This window comes from Oryctolagus cuniculus, chromosome 1 (genome assembly GCF_051225735.1).
Source record: "Oryctolagus cuniculus isolate XC-2025 breed Fujian yellow rabbit chromosome 1, ASM5122573v1, whole genome shotgun sequence".
NCBI classification, from domain to species: Eukaryota; Metazoa; Chordata; class Mammalia; order Lagomorpha; family Leporidae; genus Oryctolagus; species Oryctolagus cuniculus.
In genome coordinates, this window is record NC_142867.1 from 54,784,911 (window position 1) to 54,802,676 (window position 17,766).

The following is a 17,766-nucleotide window of genomic DNA, read 5'->3' on the forward strand; positions in this document are numbered from 1 at the left end:
TGCTGATTCGAAGCCAGGAGCCAGGTGCTTCCTCCTGGTCTCCCTTGGGTTGCAGAGGCCCCAAGCACTTGGGCCATCCTCCACTGCCCTCCCGGGCCACAGCAGAGAGCTGGACTGGAAGAGGAGCAACCGGGACTAGTACCCAGCGCCCCAACCGGGACTAGAACCTGGGGTGCCGGCGCTGCAGGTGGAGGATTAACCAAGTGAGCCGTGGCACCGGCCCACAGCTGATCTTAAAATAGGGAGACTACCTGGGAAACTTCAGGAGGGCCTGAAATGTGGAAGAGGGGGGCATGAGAGATCCCTGCTGGGGTGTGGGAAGGACTCTGCCTCCTGTTGGAATGTTTCAGGAAGAGGCTAGGAGCCAAGGAAAACAGCAGCCTGTACATGCTGGGACGGCAAAGCAAAGATTCTCCCCTGAGCCCTGGGTGGGGGGTGGGAGCACAACCCTGCTGACTCCTTGACATCAGTCCAGTGAGACTCATGTCAGACTTCCGACTTCCAGAATGGCAAGCTGATGAGTTTGTGTTGCTTGAAGCTACCAGGTGACTGTCGCTCCCCCTCTTCGTGGAGGAGCAACACAGGACCCTGCACTGTTCCTTTCGTCTGCTCGGCCCTCCCCGGGTTTGCTGCTGGTTCTTCCCGGGTTGGCTACTATCCCTTCCACCTCCGTGGAAGGGCAGTTCCCCCTGGCCACATTCCCCACTTCCGCAGGGGAGCGGCACACCGCCGGCCGGCTCTTTCTCGGGGGCTGCACAGGTGTTCCCTCAGATGTTCCCCTTAGATGTTCCTGGTGCATGCCGTCTCTCTCCTCCTTTATAGTCCTCCTCTGCCAATCCTAACTCGGCTGCCCACACGCCGAGCACGCTGCTCTCCAATCAGGAGCAAGTCCTACAGTTTATTGGTTGAACTGGAGGCAGCTGTGCGGAAGCTGTTTACTTCTCTCCCAGCGCCATATTGTGGGAGAGCAGATGCATAAAATAAGTCTTAATTCCAGTAACTCAGTCCAGTCCGGGCTGCTCCCCACAGTGACTGTGGCAGTAGGAACCGAATCCACTTGCTGTGTGCCTAGTGGTTTGCTAAGCCTCATATCCTCTTTGCAACGAGCTTAGAGGTAGATGGTATTAGCCCCATTGAACAGATGAACAAACTGAGATTGAGAGAGGTTCAAGAGCTTGATGCAAGTCACATGGCCAGTCTAGAGCCCCTTGGGCTGGTGGACTCAGCCCTCAGAGAGCCCGCCCTAGCAAGGGGCACTGCTCCTGCCCACAGACCCCACCCTGTCTCGGGACTCGGTGCTCTGCAGAGGCCTGCCTCTTTCCTGCAATGTTCCCGGTGGGCCAGAGGAATCTGTCCCCTACTTGCCTGTGCCATGAGGAATAGCGTCCCTGTGCTGAAGACTTTAATGGGCTTAGACTTGAGAATGTCCAATCGCCCTCCTTCTGATCAGCTCCAAGCCTTTTCCTAGCAGACTGCACTTCTTCCTTTGAGCAGCTCCAAGGCTTCCTGGGAGAGAAAGCCTGATGGTGGGCCCACCGCTGTCCTGGGTACCCCTTGGGGCAGAGAAGCAGGGCAGCCTGTCACTCGGCAGAACAGGTCATTAACTCACAGTCAGTAGAGCTCTTCACACATCTAAGGGTGTTTGAAAAGACCTGGACGTTTTCCCTGGGGAGCCCAGGGCACGTGGAAGCATAGCAGGTGTAGGCAAAGCAGGGCCACAAGGTGCTGAAGTCCCCCTCCTCCCCCGGAGAGAGCACAAAGCCAGCTGCGTCTTCTGCAAGAGAGGCAGAGGCCCAGGGAGTTGGGGTTCACGTGTCGGTGGAGGCTTCTGCCCCTCCGGCCGGCCGCTTCCCTTGGGTCTCAGTGCCTGCCTGGGATGGGATCAGCCACAAAGGCCAGCATTTGGGGCTCCAGGCCAGAGGTCTGGAAGAGGAGGGCTCAGGAGGCAGAAACCCAGGCGGCCCAGCAACCAGGCTGAAGGTGACCGAGCGGATGCCACCGTCCAGCTGTCACTGGTGTCATTGCTCCCAGCGTGGTGATGTAGACGCTTGGCTAGCAGTGCTGGGGAGAACTGCCGTGCAGTCAGGCTTCCCAGAGAGGCCCCAGCACCGGGCTCTGATGTGGGAGTAATGGTGACTTCTCCCCAGGCGGCAGGAACTTACTGAAAGCCAATGAGAGAAATGTACGTTTTTGGACGCTCAATTACTCCATTTCTTTTTATCTCCAAATAAAGCATGCACCAAGGCATCTCCAGAGTGGAGAAAAAAAGTTTGTTAAAAGTTGTTGAACTGCACATTTAAAATGGGTGAATTTTATGGTATGTAAATTACGCCCCAATAAAACATTTTTTAAAGGGCATGGAAGGAGAAGAAACCCCTTCAAAAAATTATCGTGGTTGGGGGGCGGGCCTGTGGTGCAGCAGTTAGGATCCTGTATCGGAGTGCCTTGTTTGAGTCCTGGCGCTGGTGCCCATCCAGCTTCCTGCTACCGTGCACCCTGGGAGGCAGCAGATGATGGCTCAAGTGCTTGAGTCTGCGATCCATGAGGGAAACCCAGACTGCATGCCTGGCTGCTGGCTTTGTGGGCATTTGGAGAGTGAACCAGCAGGTGGAAGATCTCTGTCCTGGTCTCCCTTTTAAACAAAATGAAATAAATTTCAAAAAAAATTTGAGAGGTTAATTGGGAGCCACAGATGAGTCTATGAAAGTCTTTGTAGGGTTGACATGAGGCACAGAGGGTTAGCTTAGGCTGCTGCTTGGGACACCCCCATCCCATATTGGAGTGCCAGTTTGAGTCCCGCCTACTCAGCCTCTGATACGGCTTCCTGTGAATTTGCACCCTGGGAGGCAGCAGATGATGTTAGCTCAAGTGCTTTGGCACCTGCCACCACGTGTGGGAGACCAGGATGTAGTTCCAGGCCCTGGCTTCAGCCTGGCCCATTCCTGGCCATTGCAGGCATTGGGAGGTGTGAAGCAGCAGGTGGGAGCTCTCTCTCTTTCTCTTTCTCTCAGTCTTTCAAGTAAATAAATCTCTCTTTTTTTAAGTGCTTTGGAATGGATCTTTGGTGCAGTGGTGAGGACACCACTTGGGACATCCATCCATGTCTCATATCAGTATATGGGTTCAAGTCCCACAGCTCCACTTTGGATTCTAGCTTTCTGCTAATGCACACCCTGTGGGACAGCAGGGTCCCTGACACCCATGTTGAAGGCCTGGATGGAGCTCCTGGCTTCTGATTTCAGACTGGCCCAGCCCTGGCTGTTATGGGCATTTAGGGAGTGAATCAGTGGATGGGAAATATCTGTCTCTGTCTCGCTATCTCTCGGCCTTACAGTAAGTAAATAAAAATAATAATACATATTTTGAAAATTTTTTATTGTAAAATCCCCCTTTTAAAAATGAAAAGACTTGGGCCAGTGCTATGGCAAATAGGTTAAGCCTCTGTCTGCAATGCCGCCATCCCATATGGGTGCCAGTTTGAGTCCTAGCTGCTCTTCTTCTGATCCAGCTCTCTGCTTTGGCCTGGGAAAGCCGTGGAAGATGGCCCAAGGGCTTGGACCTCTGCACCCACATGGGAGGCCCGGAAGAAGTTCCTGGCACCTGGCTTCAGATCGGCACAGTTCCGGCCATTGCAACCATTTGGGGAGTGAACCGGTAGATGGAAAATCTCTTGCTCTCTATCTCTTCCTCTCTCTCTCTAACTCTGTCTCTCAAATAAATAAATCTTAAGACAAAACAAAGGACTTCTTATCTGAGTGGTCGGCAATGCTTGTTCCGCGACTTAATGCTCAGACTTCAGCTTTCCAAAAGCTCGCTTCACCACCGCTCCCTCTGGAGCTTCACGGTCCACTCCTGTTTCTCCATATGAAGACAGAGGCTGGAAGGGGTCTTGGGTCTTGCCCAGAGACTGAATGGCAGACCCAGGAGTAGGGATGGAAGGGGTCCCGAGAAGACTCTGGGAGGACCAGGACCTGTGCTTTTCCCTGTGTTGGAGGTAGGGCCCCAGTGCCCATGGCAGGTGTTACCTGGCTCCTGGCTCTGCCTGTCCCAGTTTCTCACACTTCCAGTCACTGGGTTCTGGATTTCATCACTAAGCCCCTGAAGCTTACACTTTGAGCATGGCCTGAGGGCAGAAACAGAAATAGCCATGGTAACAGGACCTGCTGCCAGGCAAAAGCTCCGCCTCCCTCCCTCCCCACCCTCAAAGCCTTTTTAGCTGGTCCCTCTGCCATAGACAGGGTCATAAACCAAGTAAAAACCACAAGAGGCAAGCAGGCACCAGTTTCCTGGGAAAACCTCCTGCAAAGTAACCAAACCTAGGGACTAGAAGCAGAGTGGAGTCTTCTAAGAAGCAGAGCCTGGTGTGGGTAGGGCTAGGGGTCTTCAGAGACCCCCTGGGGGAACCCCAAACCATTTCACCTCTGGTTGCCTCTGTGCAATGTGACCCTCCTGTTGCCATGTCCTAAGACCCAAGGGCTTGTTGGTATCTGGGCTGTCACTTAGGAAGAGGACTGGGCTTCAGCTTCTCTTGCAACTCCCCCCAAAAGCCATGGGCGTCTCAGAATTCCCACCTACCTGCAGCCGGCCAGGCAGGCGCTGGCACAGAGGCTCGGCCTCAGAAGCTGGGGATCTCCAGCAACCTGGTCCCAGAAAGGGCTGGCAGCGTTACAACGTCTGTCTCACTGCAGGGCCCATTTCCTCGCCACTGTTGTACAGTGTCAGTACGGCCAAGGCCATAGAGCAAAAGCCAGCTGTCCGGGCAGGCCAGCCCTCTGTTTGGGACTTCCCATGGAAGCAGCCACCCCATGCAGGTGTTTGCTCCGCTTTCAGCTTCAGTGGCTTCAGGAGCCTCAGCAGCATTGGCAGGGTCTCCAGATGTGCTCCTCTTCCCTGGCCCATTAGCCCGTGACAATGCTTGGAGCCACGGCTTTTGTTGCATTAATTGCTCAAAGCTTTGCAAGCCCTTTCCTGCTCCACTTCCCTCCTGTCTCTGTGAATTAGCATGGAGGCTGTCAGGATGTAGCTGTAAATTTCCTCTCTCATTAATGGGCTGTGTGTCGGGTACTGAGGGCATATCTCTGAGCCCATATTGTGGCATTTCCTGAGGCCCCAGGTGATCATGGGTAGAACTTTCTGGAAAACAGGTCGTGCACCAGATCATTCCCCCATGGGGAAGCAGATGAGCTGAGAGAGTGAGTCTCCAGAAACCTTCCTGTTCACAGTAGCACATGTAGGGAAAGGCCTGAGCAAGTGGTAGTAATGGCTGAACACTGGCCAGCAAGGCTTGGTGTGGGCACTCACTGGTTTGCAGGAGGTTTAATGCAGCAGCAGCAGCAGGGTGCTGGGGCTCTGGTTTGGCCAGGCCTGGGCCCTTTAGCTGCTACCGTGAAGAGACATGGAGCCTCCTGAGAAGAGGACCAGAGCACCTGGAGCTGCACGGGTTGGAGGGACTCTTCACAACAGCTGTTCACCGCCGCTGTGAAGGTGTTCCACAGTTTAGCAATGGGTGTGAAAGAGTACAGACCAAGCAAGTAGCCCCCTGGGGCCTGAAGTTTCTGCATCTTCAAGCCAGCCCATGATATGCCCTGTGGTGTCCTGAGCTGAACTTTCCTCTCATCTGTAACGGGAGTGATATGATCTACATCCCGGGGAAGCAGCAGGGCCCAGCCCGGCCACCTGCAGTGGAGTTGGGGTACAGTGTACTAGGGGATCAGCAAGGGCAAGGGCTGCACAGTAGACACCCAAGGCCAGGGCCTGTGCTCTGCCTCCTAGGGCAGTTACCCTTGGTGACACTTGCGTGTTGACTTTGGGATGTAAGCTTCAGGAACTGCTTCAAACGACGGGGCAAATCCCATGCTTTTAGCCTCTGGTTTCTGTCACGGCTCTTCCTTCCCTGTCCACAGGCTGGCCCAGGCCTGCTGAGTTCCTGGCAGCTGTGCCTCTGTTTCCTGGCTTTTGGATCTGCACGGCCCTCTGTCCAGTGGCTCTGAACTCCACCGAGGGCTCTCTCCTGCTTCTGCATCTTGCCCTTGTTGGCCCCTCCCATGGGGGATGGGGGTCTTTCCTAGAGTGGGCCTGCAGGTCTCACCCATTCTGCAGGGTTTGTCAAATATCCCCTCCTCCAGGGAGCCCTCCTTGCACTTCTTCCACACTCTCAGGGACCCCGTGGCATTTTGTGCACCCTCCACGGGAACGTTGATGGCATTCACTATATGTCTTCCTTTCCTGCCATATCGAATGGTGCGAGAGGACTGGGAAACCTATCAGTAGTCTTTAGACCCCAGCACTAGGCTGGCACTGAACAAGCTTGTATAAACAATTGTTACTTAGCTGGCAAAAGGTGTTGCTGCCCTCAGTGGGCAGAGCTGGCAGCACCGAGGCCCAGCAACCAGGGAAGGGCAGGTATGGAGGAGCCCCCGTGAGGGCATTCTTGGGGTGAGCAGCAATGGCTGCTCCCTGGGCCCCTCAGAGGGGGTCCCTCAGCATTTGCCTGAGAAAAGTCAAGGGCAAGGATGGAGCCAGCCCCATCCCTGTCACTGTCACAGTGGCATGCTCTGGACGGGGGGTACTCAGGAGGGAGGACAGGACGCCAAGAGCTGAGGCCTGGTACAGGAGAGACCACCTGGCCTGACTCCCCGGCGCCCTGTGGTTCAGGCTGGGTGCTTTCCAGAGGTTGCTTGGGGCAGCTGGTTGGGAGATGTTGGGTCTCCCCACCTTGCCACCCTCTGCACCTGGGCTTCTGGAAGGAAGGACACTTGCGATCTTCAGTGACCTCTTTCTGGTTTGGAGCCCTTCCAGGCAAGAGTCGAAAGGGGAGTGGGGAGAGGGGAGAGGTTCCTGGGTACTCCCTCAGTGTGCAGTCCTCTTGTAGATGCTTGGGGGAGATGCCAGCTACTTCTGTGGGATAAGGATGACCACCAGGGAGCCCCAGGAGAGCAGTGGGGGCTGTCCACCAACCACCGATGCCTTGCAGCTGCCCAAGGCTGAGCACAGGTAAACCAGGTGTGTCAAGGATGTGCCCTGGCCGCACCTGCACTGGCATGAAGGGACAGGGCTCCAATTGCCGTGCTACTCCCTCTGAAGGGTTTGGGGCATCCGGCAGGTGGGGGCTCTCTGACTCCCACCATGACCTGCTGCTCCCACCACACTCATTCATTCACTGACATGGGCTGAGCACCGAGTGCTGCTCTAAGCACCAGGGATTCAGCTGAAAATGAAGCAAATTCCTGACTTCAGGGCTCATAGTGTAGTCAGGAGAGAGAGAAACACAAGGGACAAGCAGTACAAATGGGGAAAGTGTGCACCTGCTGTGAAGGGGGCTGGCTGCAGGAGAGACCCTGCCAGGAAAGCGGCTATTGAGTAAAGGAGAGGAAGTAAGGGGTGCACACCCAGAGGGAGGGGAGAGAGCTGCCTGAGCCAAGGTCATGCGCTGGCTGCTCCTGGCGTGGCTGCAGAGGAGGAGCTGGGCCCTCTGATACGGGCGGGTTCTTGCAGGAGTCAAGAGGGAAGGTGGAAGGTATTGCAGACTCCTGAGCACGGAGGGAGGTAGCATGGCGATGAGAGCCTGGCCCAGGGTCCCCTGCCAGGGCTCCCCACCTGCCCAGCCGCCTGGCTCACGGCAAGTCAGGGAAGGTGGGAGGAGGCTTTGCCACTTTTGTGTCACTGAAACGCCACCTGGGCCCCCCGTGTGGCTGTCTGGTGCAGCAGCTCTTTCAGCCTTCCCCATCGCTCCCTGAGCCCCAGGTGAGCGTGCAGGGGCTGGGTGAGGAACGGGTTGGAGTAGCAAATTCCCGGCTGTCAACAGAATCCCTCAAGTGCACTGGCTCTGCGGCTGGGCTCAGCGCCCTGTGCCCTGCTCACCTCCACCTTGAATGAGCCCTCGATATTTGTTTCTCTTGAGTCACCTTGCCAGATGCTCAGACACACTCAAGAAAGCTGGGCCCCCAAAGGGGCCTTGGCCCAAGTTCCCCCCAACCACCACCACAGGAGTGCCTTGTCCCTGGCAGAGACATATCCCAGGGTGTGGCTGCCACCCAATGTGTCCAGGCTCCCCTGGACCCCTGTAGAGGACCCAGCCCACTCACTTCCCTGAGGTCTCTCTGTCCCTCAACACGTCGCCTTTGCTGGACAACTGCGTGAGTCTGGAGAAGGGAGTTGGCCAGTTAAGAGTGGGTCACTTGTCAATGACATGGAGTTCCTTCATCTGGGGCTACCCGCAGCAGTGTGTCTCAGGGCTGGGGCTCCCAGGCAGGGGCATCTCTCCATCTAAACTCAAGCAGGGTTGGTGTAAAAGCACCCCAAGGGACCTGTGGAGTTGTAGGTCCTCAGCAGCTGGTGCTTATTAAGAGCTTGCCATGCACCACAGACTGTCCCTCTTAGTACTCTATGAGGAGTGTGTGGTTGTCAGCAACCCCATTTTCCAGATGTGGAAACTGAGGCTCAGGATAACCAGTAAATGGTACAGCGGCAGGGTAAACCCCAGGAGTCTGACTCCACCACCAGTGTTCTTAGCTTGTTCTTCGGAAGGGAAAGAAAACAGGAATGGAGTTAGACGTAGCAAGGCCTCCATACCTAAGGGAACCACCGGTAAGGTGCAGAGCAGAGATGGCACGCTGGTGTTTCCAGCTTCGTGGGCTGTATGGTCTGTCGTGCCCACTCAACTCTGCCCTGCAGGCTCTGAAGCAGCCACAGACAAGATGTGCAAACGGATGCAACTGTGTTTCCACACAGTTTTATTACAAACAGAGGTGGTGGTCCAGATTTGTCCCTTGGCCTGTGATTTGACACCTGTGGTGCAGAGGAAAGACTGTGGCATTTGGAGGAAGCCAGACTGTTGTTGATTGTCCCTGATGAGCTGGGTGACCTTGGATTCGTTGTTTAACTTTTCCATCTTTGGTTTCCTCATATATAAAAATGCACTGCTATGGGTTTCTTATGAGCTGACTTACTCAAAAATGACGCATCAAGCCCCATATAGCAGGAGCCAAAAATACAGCAGGAACAAGACAGACATGGCCCTGTCCTCCTGGAGCCCACACCCATCAGGACAAGGACAGATAGCCTTGGCTGAAGAACACAGTACTTGGCTCTTGGCAGGAACTCAACTGATACTGCTTCCTTCCCTCGATCATGGGCCTCATTTGTCTATTTATTTATTTATTTATTTATTTTTGACAGGCAGAGTGGACAATGAGAGAGAGACAGAGTCTTTTTCAGGTCCCACTGGGTTCAAGCTTGTGGCCATTCATACCCATGTTGAGTAACATGGTACACACATCACCCAGGATTCAAATATGTTTGCAATCCATTACTATGCAACACAGGCCTAATTGTGAATCATAATTTTTTTTCATTAGCTGATCTCATTTTACTTGGTAATATCCACTTGGGCATTGGAGAGCAATAAAACTGCATTTCCTTTAAATATTATATGATTCAGTTGGTTCACTGATTTAGATTTTTACTGCCCCCTTTCCAAACGAGTGAGTCATACATCTTCCCAGAGATAACAAGGAAACAAGGACCTTCAAGATCATGCGAGGCTGTGCCTCCCTTCGCACACGCCAAGTAGGGCAGAAGGATGAGCATGTGGTCCCCGAGTTCAGGAATGGAGCACGGGGCAGGCCAGCACGATCCTGAAGACTCTCTTGCTTTGTTCATAGAAATGCATGCACGACTTGCATGTTATCCCCCAGTGTATCCTCATCTGTTCAGTGTAGGTGTTTCCCTTTATATCTTTAAGGAAGTTTGGTAACCAGGGTGATATATCATGTTTGTCTGTGGAACTCACATGTATGCCAACCCATTGCACATAGAGACCATAGAGTGTGGTGCCAGAGCCACTGTCTGGGACTCCCCGGGATTGAGCCCCAGCTACTGTACTTCCTTCCATGTGAGCCTGGCTGGGTGTCTTATCCTCTCTGTGCCTGACTTTCTGTATCTGTAAAATGGAGGTGATGATGGTTCCTCTGTCATAGTGTGAGGTGAGCTGCAGTGTGAGAAATGCTGGGAACAGAGCCCGGAGTCACCTGTGTGTGTGTGTGTCCAACGGGGAGCAGGCATTCCCAAGAGGAGATGGGCCTTTTGCAAATTCCCCCAGTGAGTTTGGCCGGCACTGGGACTCTGTTACGTGTCTTATTTGTTTTTTGAACTTTGATTGATTTATTTGAGATGCAGAGAGATGGAGTGGGACAGAGTTCCCCTTTGCTGGTTCACTCCCCAAATTCCTGCAATAGGAAAGAATAGGCCAGGCTGAAGCCAGGACCTGGGAACTCAATCTGAGTCTCCCATAGGGGAGCAGGAACCCCATTACTTGAGCCGTCACCACTGCCTCCCAACGTGTGCATAAGTAGGACACTGGAATCAGGAACGGAGCCAGGAATTGAACCCAGAAACTCCACTGTGGAACGTGGGAGTCTTAACTGGTGAACTAACTGCTAACCTAAACAACTGCCCCTCCACGTCTTGTTGCCTCTCTCTCACTGGCATCAGCATGCTCTCTCTGCTTTCAGCGTGGGTCCCTCTACACTGCACAGCCTCTGGGCACTCTGCGTGCTGGAGACTTGCTGCTGCTGAGCACCCCTTCCGTGCTGGGGGAGCCTGGCTATTGGAAGGCTCCCCCTTTTGTTGCCAGGCTGCCTCCTCTCTTCTAGATCAGCTCTTAGGAGAGTGTCCCAAGAAGCAGTGGTGTCGCAATGGCATTGTGGCATAGAAGGTTAAACCACCATCCGCAGCGCCAGCATCCTATATGGGTGCCGGTTTGTGTCCCAGCTGCTCCACTTCCAATCCAGCTCCCTGCTAATGGCCTGGGAAAGCAGCAGAAGATGCCAAGTGCTTGAACTCCTGCACCCACATGGGAGACCTGCTTGAAGCTCCTGGCTCCTGGCTTCAGCCTGGCCCAGCCCTGGCTATGCAGCCATTTGGGGAGTGAATCAGCTGATGGAAGACTTCCCTCTTAGCCTCTGCCTCTCAGTCTCTGTAACTCTACCTTTGAAACAATGAACAAATAGTGGTATCTATAGTTCTGAGCTCCTTGGCCTTGAAGACCTGCAACTGTAGCCCTTTGCCTCTCTGCAGCCTGTACCTTTTTTTTTTTTTTGACAGGCAGAGTGGACAGTGAGAGAGAGAGACAGAGAGAAAGGTCTTCCTTTGCCGTTGGTTCACCCTCCAATGGCCGCCGCGGCCGGCGCGCTGCAGCCGGCGCACCGCGCTGATCCGATGGCAGGAGCCAGGAGCCAGGTGCTTTTCCTGGTCTCCCATGGGGTGCAGGGCCCAAGCACCTGGGCCATCCTCCACTGCACTCCCTGGCCACAGCAGAGGGCTGGCCTGGAAGAGGGGCAACCGGGACAGAATCCGGTGCCCCAATTGGGACTAGAACCCGGTGTGCCGGCGCCGCTAGGCGGAGGATTAGCCTAGTGAGCTGCGGCGCCGGCCTGTACCTTTAATTGTGCTGTACACTCATTGGCTCCAGGCACACAGAGAGGGGACACTGGAAGGTGTCCCAGGTCTGGCTCTCCTGTCCCTGACCTGCTTCTGCTTTCTCTGATCTCTGTCTCATTCCATGCTCCTGGCTCCATCTCTTGCTTATTACATCACATATTTATGAACATGGAAGGTGCCATCCAATGGGCTTGGCATCTCTGTCCAGTTTCTCTGATTTCTGACCTTGAATGATTTACGTGACAACCTGTCACAGGGAATTCATTCCCAAGTCCTGGCCTGTCACCCTGTGTCCTGGCAAGATCTGTCCGTTACCTTGCTATACGAGAGAGTTGTAAATGACTTTCCCTTGCTGTAATAGCCCCAATTATCAGGGACTGTGCACTGCGTCGAGGCATATGCTGACTTAAGTGCAGTATATACATTATTTCATGTAATCCTCACCAATTCCCGGGGTTGGGTGGATATAAAGATCTCTGTGTTACGGGTGGGGGGATTTCAGCCTAGGGAGAGTGAGCGTTTGCCATGCACGTAGGAGCGTGTGGCAGAGCACACTCCACATGCTCCACGGCTGTGTGATTCCAAAGCTTCTGTTCTGTGGCCAGTAATGCACCCTCCCCTTTCTCAGGGCAGTGCTGGGAAACTAGGAGCTGCCCTTGACCTGGTCAGGGGCTGCTTCTGTGCGGTCCACCTGGGGGCCGGTGAGCAGGGCCACCTGTGTCACTGAGTCCCTGTTCTGGTGGGGAAGCCTGGAAGCAGCCCTGCCGCTGCTCACAGCCAGGTAGACGTCCTGCAGTGGAGCCAGGCAGTGGGAACGAGGGAGCCTGGCAGGGCAGGGCAGAGGAGTGGACCCCAGCTAGGGGGCCTGGCAGGGGGCAGGCCCAGGACTAGAAGGGCCTGGGATGCTGGCCGGAAAGCAAGGCTGAAGCTCAGTGTGAGCCCTGAGGCTAACATCTCTGCCAGGGAGGGGCTTCTGCTTTGAAGCCTTGGGGTGCCTGGGTGTCAGGGTCCTGGGCACCAGCATCTTGGCAGACCCCACTGAGTGCACTTCTCCATTTCCCATGCTTGGCGTTTGCTAGATGGATGAATGCATGGATTTATGGATGAATGAGTCTTAGGGAGGAGTGAACATTCCAGTCTCTCTCCAACCCCCCTCCCCGGCCAAAGAAGGGGCTGAGATTGTGAGGAAGGGGAAAGGGGTTGATGTGGTCTGTACGGGGGTGCACTCTGACCCTCTGTCTCCTTGTCCCTTCTTTCTCCAGAGGCTCCCGCCAAGCCTGAGGAGGCAGAGGCTGAGCCCTTCACAGACTCCTCTCTGTTTGCACACTGGGGCCAGGAGCTCAGCCCCGAAGGCCGCCGCGTGGCCCTGAAGCAGTTCCAGTACTACGGCTACAACGCCTACCTCAGTGACCGCCTGCCCCTCGACCGGCCCCTGCCCGACCTCAGACCCAGTGGGTGAGCAGAGGCGGTGGGTGGGGGGCCCATATCGGGCAGCCCATGGGGAGGGTGGGGCCGGGGCTGGGCTTGGCGTCTACATGGGTCTCTCCTCTCAGCCTGCACCAGGCAAGTCTCCCACTTCCCCCTGCCTCAGTTTCTCCAGCTGCTGCATGGAGAAGGGCTTTCTTCCATGAGAGCTTTTGAGGATTAATAACCTGATTTACTCCTTAAGGGCACTAGAATCATCTGGCATTCCCGTTCGTATGTCATTTTAACCCAATTACGTGCATTTTTATGAGCAATTTTTTTCCCCCTGTAAATTAGTTTTTGAAAGTACATCCGTCTTCCTGGACTAACAAGCCGTTATGCCCGACAGAGATGCCTGTGTCGACTTCTCTCTTTGTCACACGAGGATGTTCCTTTAAGGGTCACTTAGAATTTTTATTACTCCTAATTATTAAAAATGTGGGCACGTGCCACAGCTGAGAAAATCTCATTAACTTTGGTGAGCTCACCCACACCTGCTTTTCCCCTCTTTCTCCTGATTTTAAAATTTTCTTAAAACCACAGACCATAATGCGTGTATATCTGGAGTCTTTGGGCAAGATCTTGCTACTGGATTTGGAGGCTGTATTTTTTTAGGGAGAAGCATTCTGTTCACCCCGTAGACATTATTGAGTACCTGCTGTGTGCTGTATAATTGGGTTTGGTTGTTCCTGGACCCAGAGGGAGAGAACTTGGCTGGGGCGTAGGAACAAAAGGGCCACTGAGGAGCTACAAAAGGAGAGAAGAGTGTATAGGCTTGTAAAGGGTAATTATTAAGCACTTACTGCATGCCCGCATAGTCTGGATAAAGAGAGAGGAATCTCAGCCTTCACAGAGCCTGCATTCAGGTTGAGTGGGAACAGAAACAAGCAAACCAAGTCAAATCTGCCACATGCAGATTTGCTACGTTGAACATAAAGTTCAGGAGAGGGAGTTAGGGACTGCCTGGGATAGGGGTAGGGGAGTGTACATTCTTACGAGTGGTCAGAGAAGGCATCATTAAAGAAGGTGAGGTCTGAACAAAGACCTGGAGGAGATGAGGCTGCAAGCCACGTGGACACTCACGGGGAGAAACGGCCCCGGCAGAGAAACCAGCATGTGCCAAGGCCCTGAGGTAGCAGCATGCTTGGCTTGTTTGAAGAAGAGAAAGGATCTGTGTGGTTGGAACACGAGGGAAGTTGTCGCAGATGAGGTCAGAGGGGCAGGAGGAAGCGGATCAAGTAGGGCAGAAGTTCTCCGCCTTGGCTGTTCATTTGACTCATCGGGGAGCTTCCAAATCATGCTGATGCCAGGGCCATACCCAGACCAATTAAATGAGAGTTGCTGTGGGTGCACTCAGCATCAGTGCTGTTTACAGACCCCAGGAGACTCCAGACCCTGAGCATCCCAGGAGTGGGGCTTCATGGCTGTTACAACAAGGTGTGTGGCTCTGACTCTGTGGGGTGAGGCTTGGTGGGGAAGGGCCTGAGCAGAGTAGTGTGTGTGCTGACTCAGAGCTGGGAACAGGTGAATGGGGCCAGAGGAAAGCAGGGAGGAGGGCGTCTAGGCCTCCGCACATCCAGGGGTGACTGGACCACGGCCAAGGTGGGGCTGGAGTGTGGGCATAGCCTGCAGGTGCCTTCAACTAGGGCCACAGCCTCCGTCTCATGGGAGGCCTGGGGATGGGGGAGCAGCAGGTCGGACATGGGGGCTCTGGAAGAGGGGTTGCCAGGAGGAGCTGGAACCCCCTGGTTTCTGCAGGGGGCCTTAGCCGCGACCCTTGGCCCATGGAAGAGCTGTTGTGGACTTTGTAGCCAGATCTGGCACAAGACACAGGCCCGGCTCAGTGTATGTTCAGATTTAAAGAGAAAGTACAAAGGAAGCCAAGGGAAGGGTGGATCTTAAAGACTCCAACCTGTCGTGACGATCACCGGCATTTACGGCAATAACCTCCCTATTTGGGCCACGCCAGTAGACGAGGCCGGGGTGCAGTCTTCCCATTCCCAGTGGAGGAAACCAGGAAGCAGAGAGGGCCGGTGTGTCTGAGGTCACAGTGACAGACGGGGCCAAACCGAACCTTGAACCCTCGTGACCAGCGGCCGGATCCTGGCGCGGGACATCGGCCCACATCTGTGTTTATTTCCAGGGGGCACAGCTCGGCCGAGCGCTTCACCCTTCACTGAGAGAGCATCCTGCTGCCCGAGGGACAGGGAGGACCCTCATGGGCGGAGTCAGTTTCCTGCTGAACTCCTGGAGGCCACGATTGCGTGAGCAGGCAGCACGGAAGCCAGCCTGCCACCCAGCAGGGAGCTGCACCGTGCTCAGGGCTTGCGCACCTCCCCCTCCCATGCAAGGTGACTTCTGTCCACCCTCCTTTCTAGGCAGAAAAACCCAATCTCTGAGGTCAGGCAGAGAGAGCTGAACCTTCTCACTCCACACACGGGGCTCTGTGCGTGTGGCTTTGACAATGGGCCGTCTGTCGTTACGTGTGGATGGAGAAGGCTCTCAGTGCCACTTCAGAGGCACACACGCCCAGCACGGGAGAGCTGCGAGGGCCACTCGAAGCAGGGTGTGCTTCTTAGGTAAAACAGTGCCTCCGGGTGTCTGTGACAACCTGAACAGTCCTGCCTGTGACAAGGCACACCCTGTTGAATTCATTCTGGAATTCTGGAACCATCTTTTCCATAACTTAACCCTCATCCCCTTTCAAACTAGCTGGCAAACATTTGTATCAAATGAGCCATGTTTTCAGGCATGTGTGTGGGACATTATTTCTATTAACTCTTTAACTTCTTGCTTAACTGTCTGTTATTAGTCTCCATTCTACACAAGAGGAACCTGAAGCTCAGGAGGATGGTGTAGCCTGCCCAGGGCTACTGGTGGCAGAGCTGGGTGTGAACCCAGGCGGTCTGGCAGTAGAATCCGTGTATGTAACCACTGTGCTATACTGCCACAAAGTGTCGATTTGAATGGGAGACTCGCTCTAATAATCCACCCCTGAGAGTTTGGGAGAGCAGAAGGAGCATTATTTTAGGGAACATCAAACCCATTACCGGGGCTCAGAGCTGAGGCCTCAGCTACAGCTGCTGTTGGAATTTGGCCCGAGGTGGATGAGCAGGAGCCCCCTTGTCTCCAGGAGAATCCTGCAGCCTGGCTGTGGGGTTGGCTGGAACCCCAGGGCCGCTGGTTAACTCCTGTTTGCCCTTGGGGGCCTCTGCACCTGGAGGGGTGTCTGGGATCTGCCCTTTGTTCTTGGTCCTCCTGCTGTGCTCTTCTGGTCACTAACCCCGACGTTATGCCCAGCTTCATTCCTGGACTGGAAAGTGGGTGTTCAGAATCCTGGGACACCCCCACCCCTTCACCTCTCACCAGTCCCTTGTGTCGTCTCCTTTCTTAGTGCTGGAAGACATCATCTGACCTTGTCACCTGGCCAGCATCACAGGGCGCTCAGGGTGTGAGACACAGAGCATCCCCAGAAGGAGATGGTCCATCCATCTGGTTGCTGACTTCACTAATTTACTCATCCCACAAACACTTCCTTAGCATCGCACATGCACTGGGCACCTAGAAAAGCACCAGACAGCTCCCAGGAGCTCCCCTGACAAACCAGAGTGGAAGGTGGCAACAGGGCAAGGGAGGTGGCCAGGACACCTGCTGATGATCTCTGCGCTGCACCCCCTCTCTGGGCCCGGGGCAGGGGGAGGGGAGACCCTTTCCTGGGCTCCAAGTAAATCAAGGCCTGAATTTGATGGCCCACAGAAGTCCTGTCCGTCAGTGGCAGGGAGGCGGGGCCTGGAGAGTGACATTGCCTCAGAGCCTCTGACCGTCCTCTCCCAGGAAAGGGAGATGCGGGGACAGCAGCAGTTTCTTCCAGCTCATGTGTGCAGAGAGAGGACAAACTTCAGGGCATGGGGCCCATTGGCCTCTGGGGAAATAAACAAGCCATTCAGTCTCCCCACCTCGTGGCGGGGGCTGAAGGTCCCTGGGTCGTCGAGGTGGGATGACCCAGGGGACACTGGACATGGCTGGCGACATCACAGACCTCGGGACTGGGCAGGGGTGCTTGTTTCTTCCTGGAAGAGAAGAGGCCCCTCAGGGTTGATGGAAGAACGGCTGCCTCCAGCCTGGCAGGACTCGGCTCCCTCCCTCCCGCCTGTCCCCAGCTGTGGCTTAAGACGGGCCCTTCCTCCCAGCATCCACCCTCTTTCTCCTCATCCACAGGCTCTCAAAGAGCCTGGCAGGGCAAAGAGAGGGACATCAAGTTTGCCCTGGGGTGTGGTCTGCAGAGGCCCACGGCTCCGTCCCAACTCGTCCAGCTGTATACTTGAGGTCTGTCTGTTGGGCTGCATCTGAGTTCACATCATTGATTTCCAAGAGGAAGGTTTAAGAAAGGGATCCCGGAAGTCCTTTGCCTGATGGCAGAGAGGGAGGATGGAGGCAATAACTTTCTGGGGGCCGCTGAGAGTGGGGTGTGGGCTGTGGGGAAGGGAGGTCCGTGGGTTGGAGCAAGCTCGGCTTTGGGCAGCGAGGGCAGTGGCCACTGGGCCAGGCAGGTGGCCGCTCAGTGCCCACACGTTCCCCAGCGACAGGTTGCCTGCAGCGTCTCTGCCACAAGCAGAGCTTTGCTTCCAAACAGGGTTCAGGGGCTCGCCTGAGGGCCGCGTGCCTGCTCTCTGGAGGACTGTGGGTGCAGGGAGCAGAGTGGGGCAATAGGTCTCAGGCTCCTGGCCTATTGTGTTACCATGGCAACGCTGGGCCTGCCTCCCAGGTAGCTCAGGGCAGAGCCTCGGGCAGGCACCGCTTCTTGTTCTTGCTGGCGGAGCTTCAGAGGCAGTGGGCCTTGTCCGCAGTGAGGTTTTCTTTCCA

General features: G+C 55.0%; 1 protein-coding gene across 3 annotated transcripts in view; it reads left to right on the forward strand.

Annotated features, from left to right (window-relative positions):
- The window catches only part of GALNT18 (polypeptide N-acetylgalactosaminyltransferase 18), a 353,053-nt gene that overhangs the window by 168,891 nt on the left and 166,396 nt on the right, over positions 1-17,766 (forward strand). For all 3 annotated transcript variants that reach the window (XM_008266222.5, XM_089328724.1, XM_089328721.1), the window contains exon 2: positions 12,702-12,894. In XM_008266222.5, the coding sequence (XP_008264444.1) occupies positions 12,702-12,894 (193 nt within the window). The remainder of the gene's footprint in view (positions 1-12,701; positions 12,895-17,766) is intronic.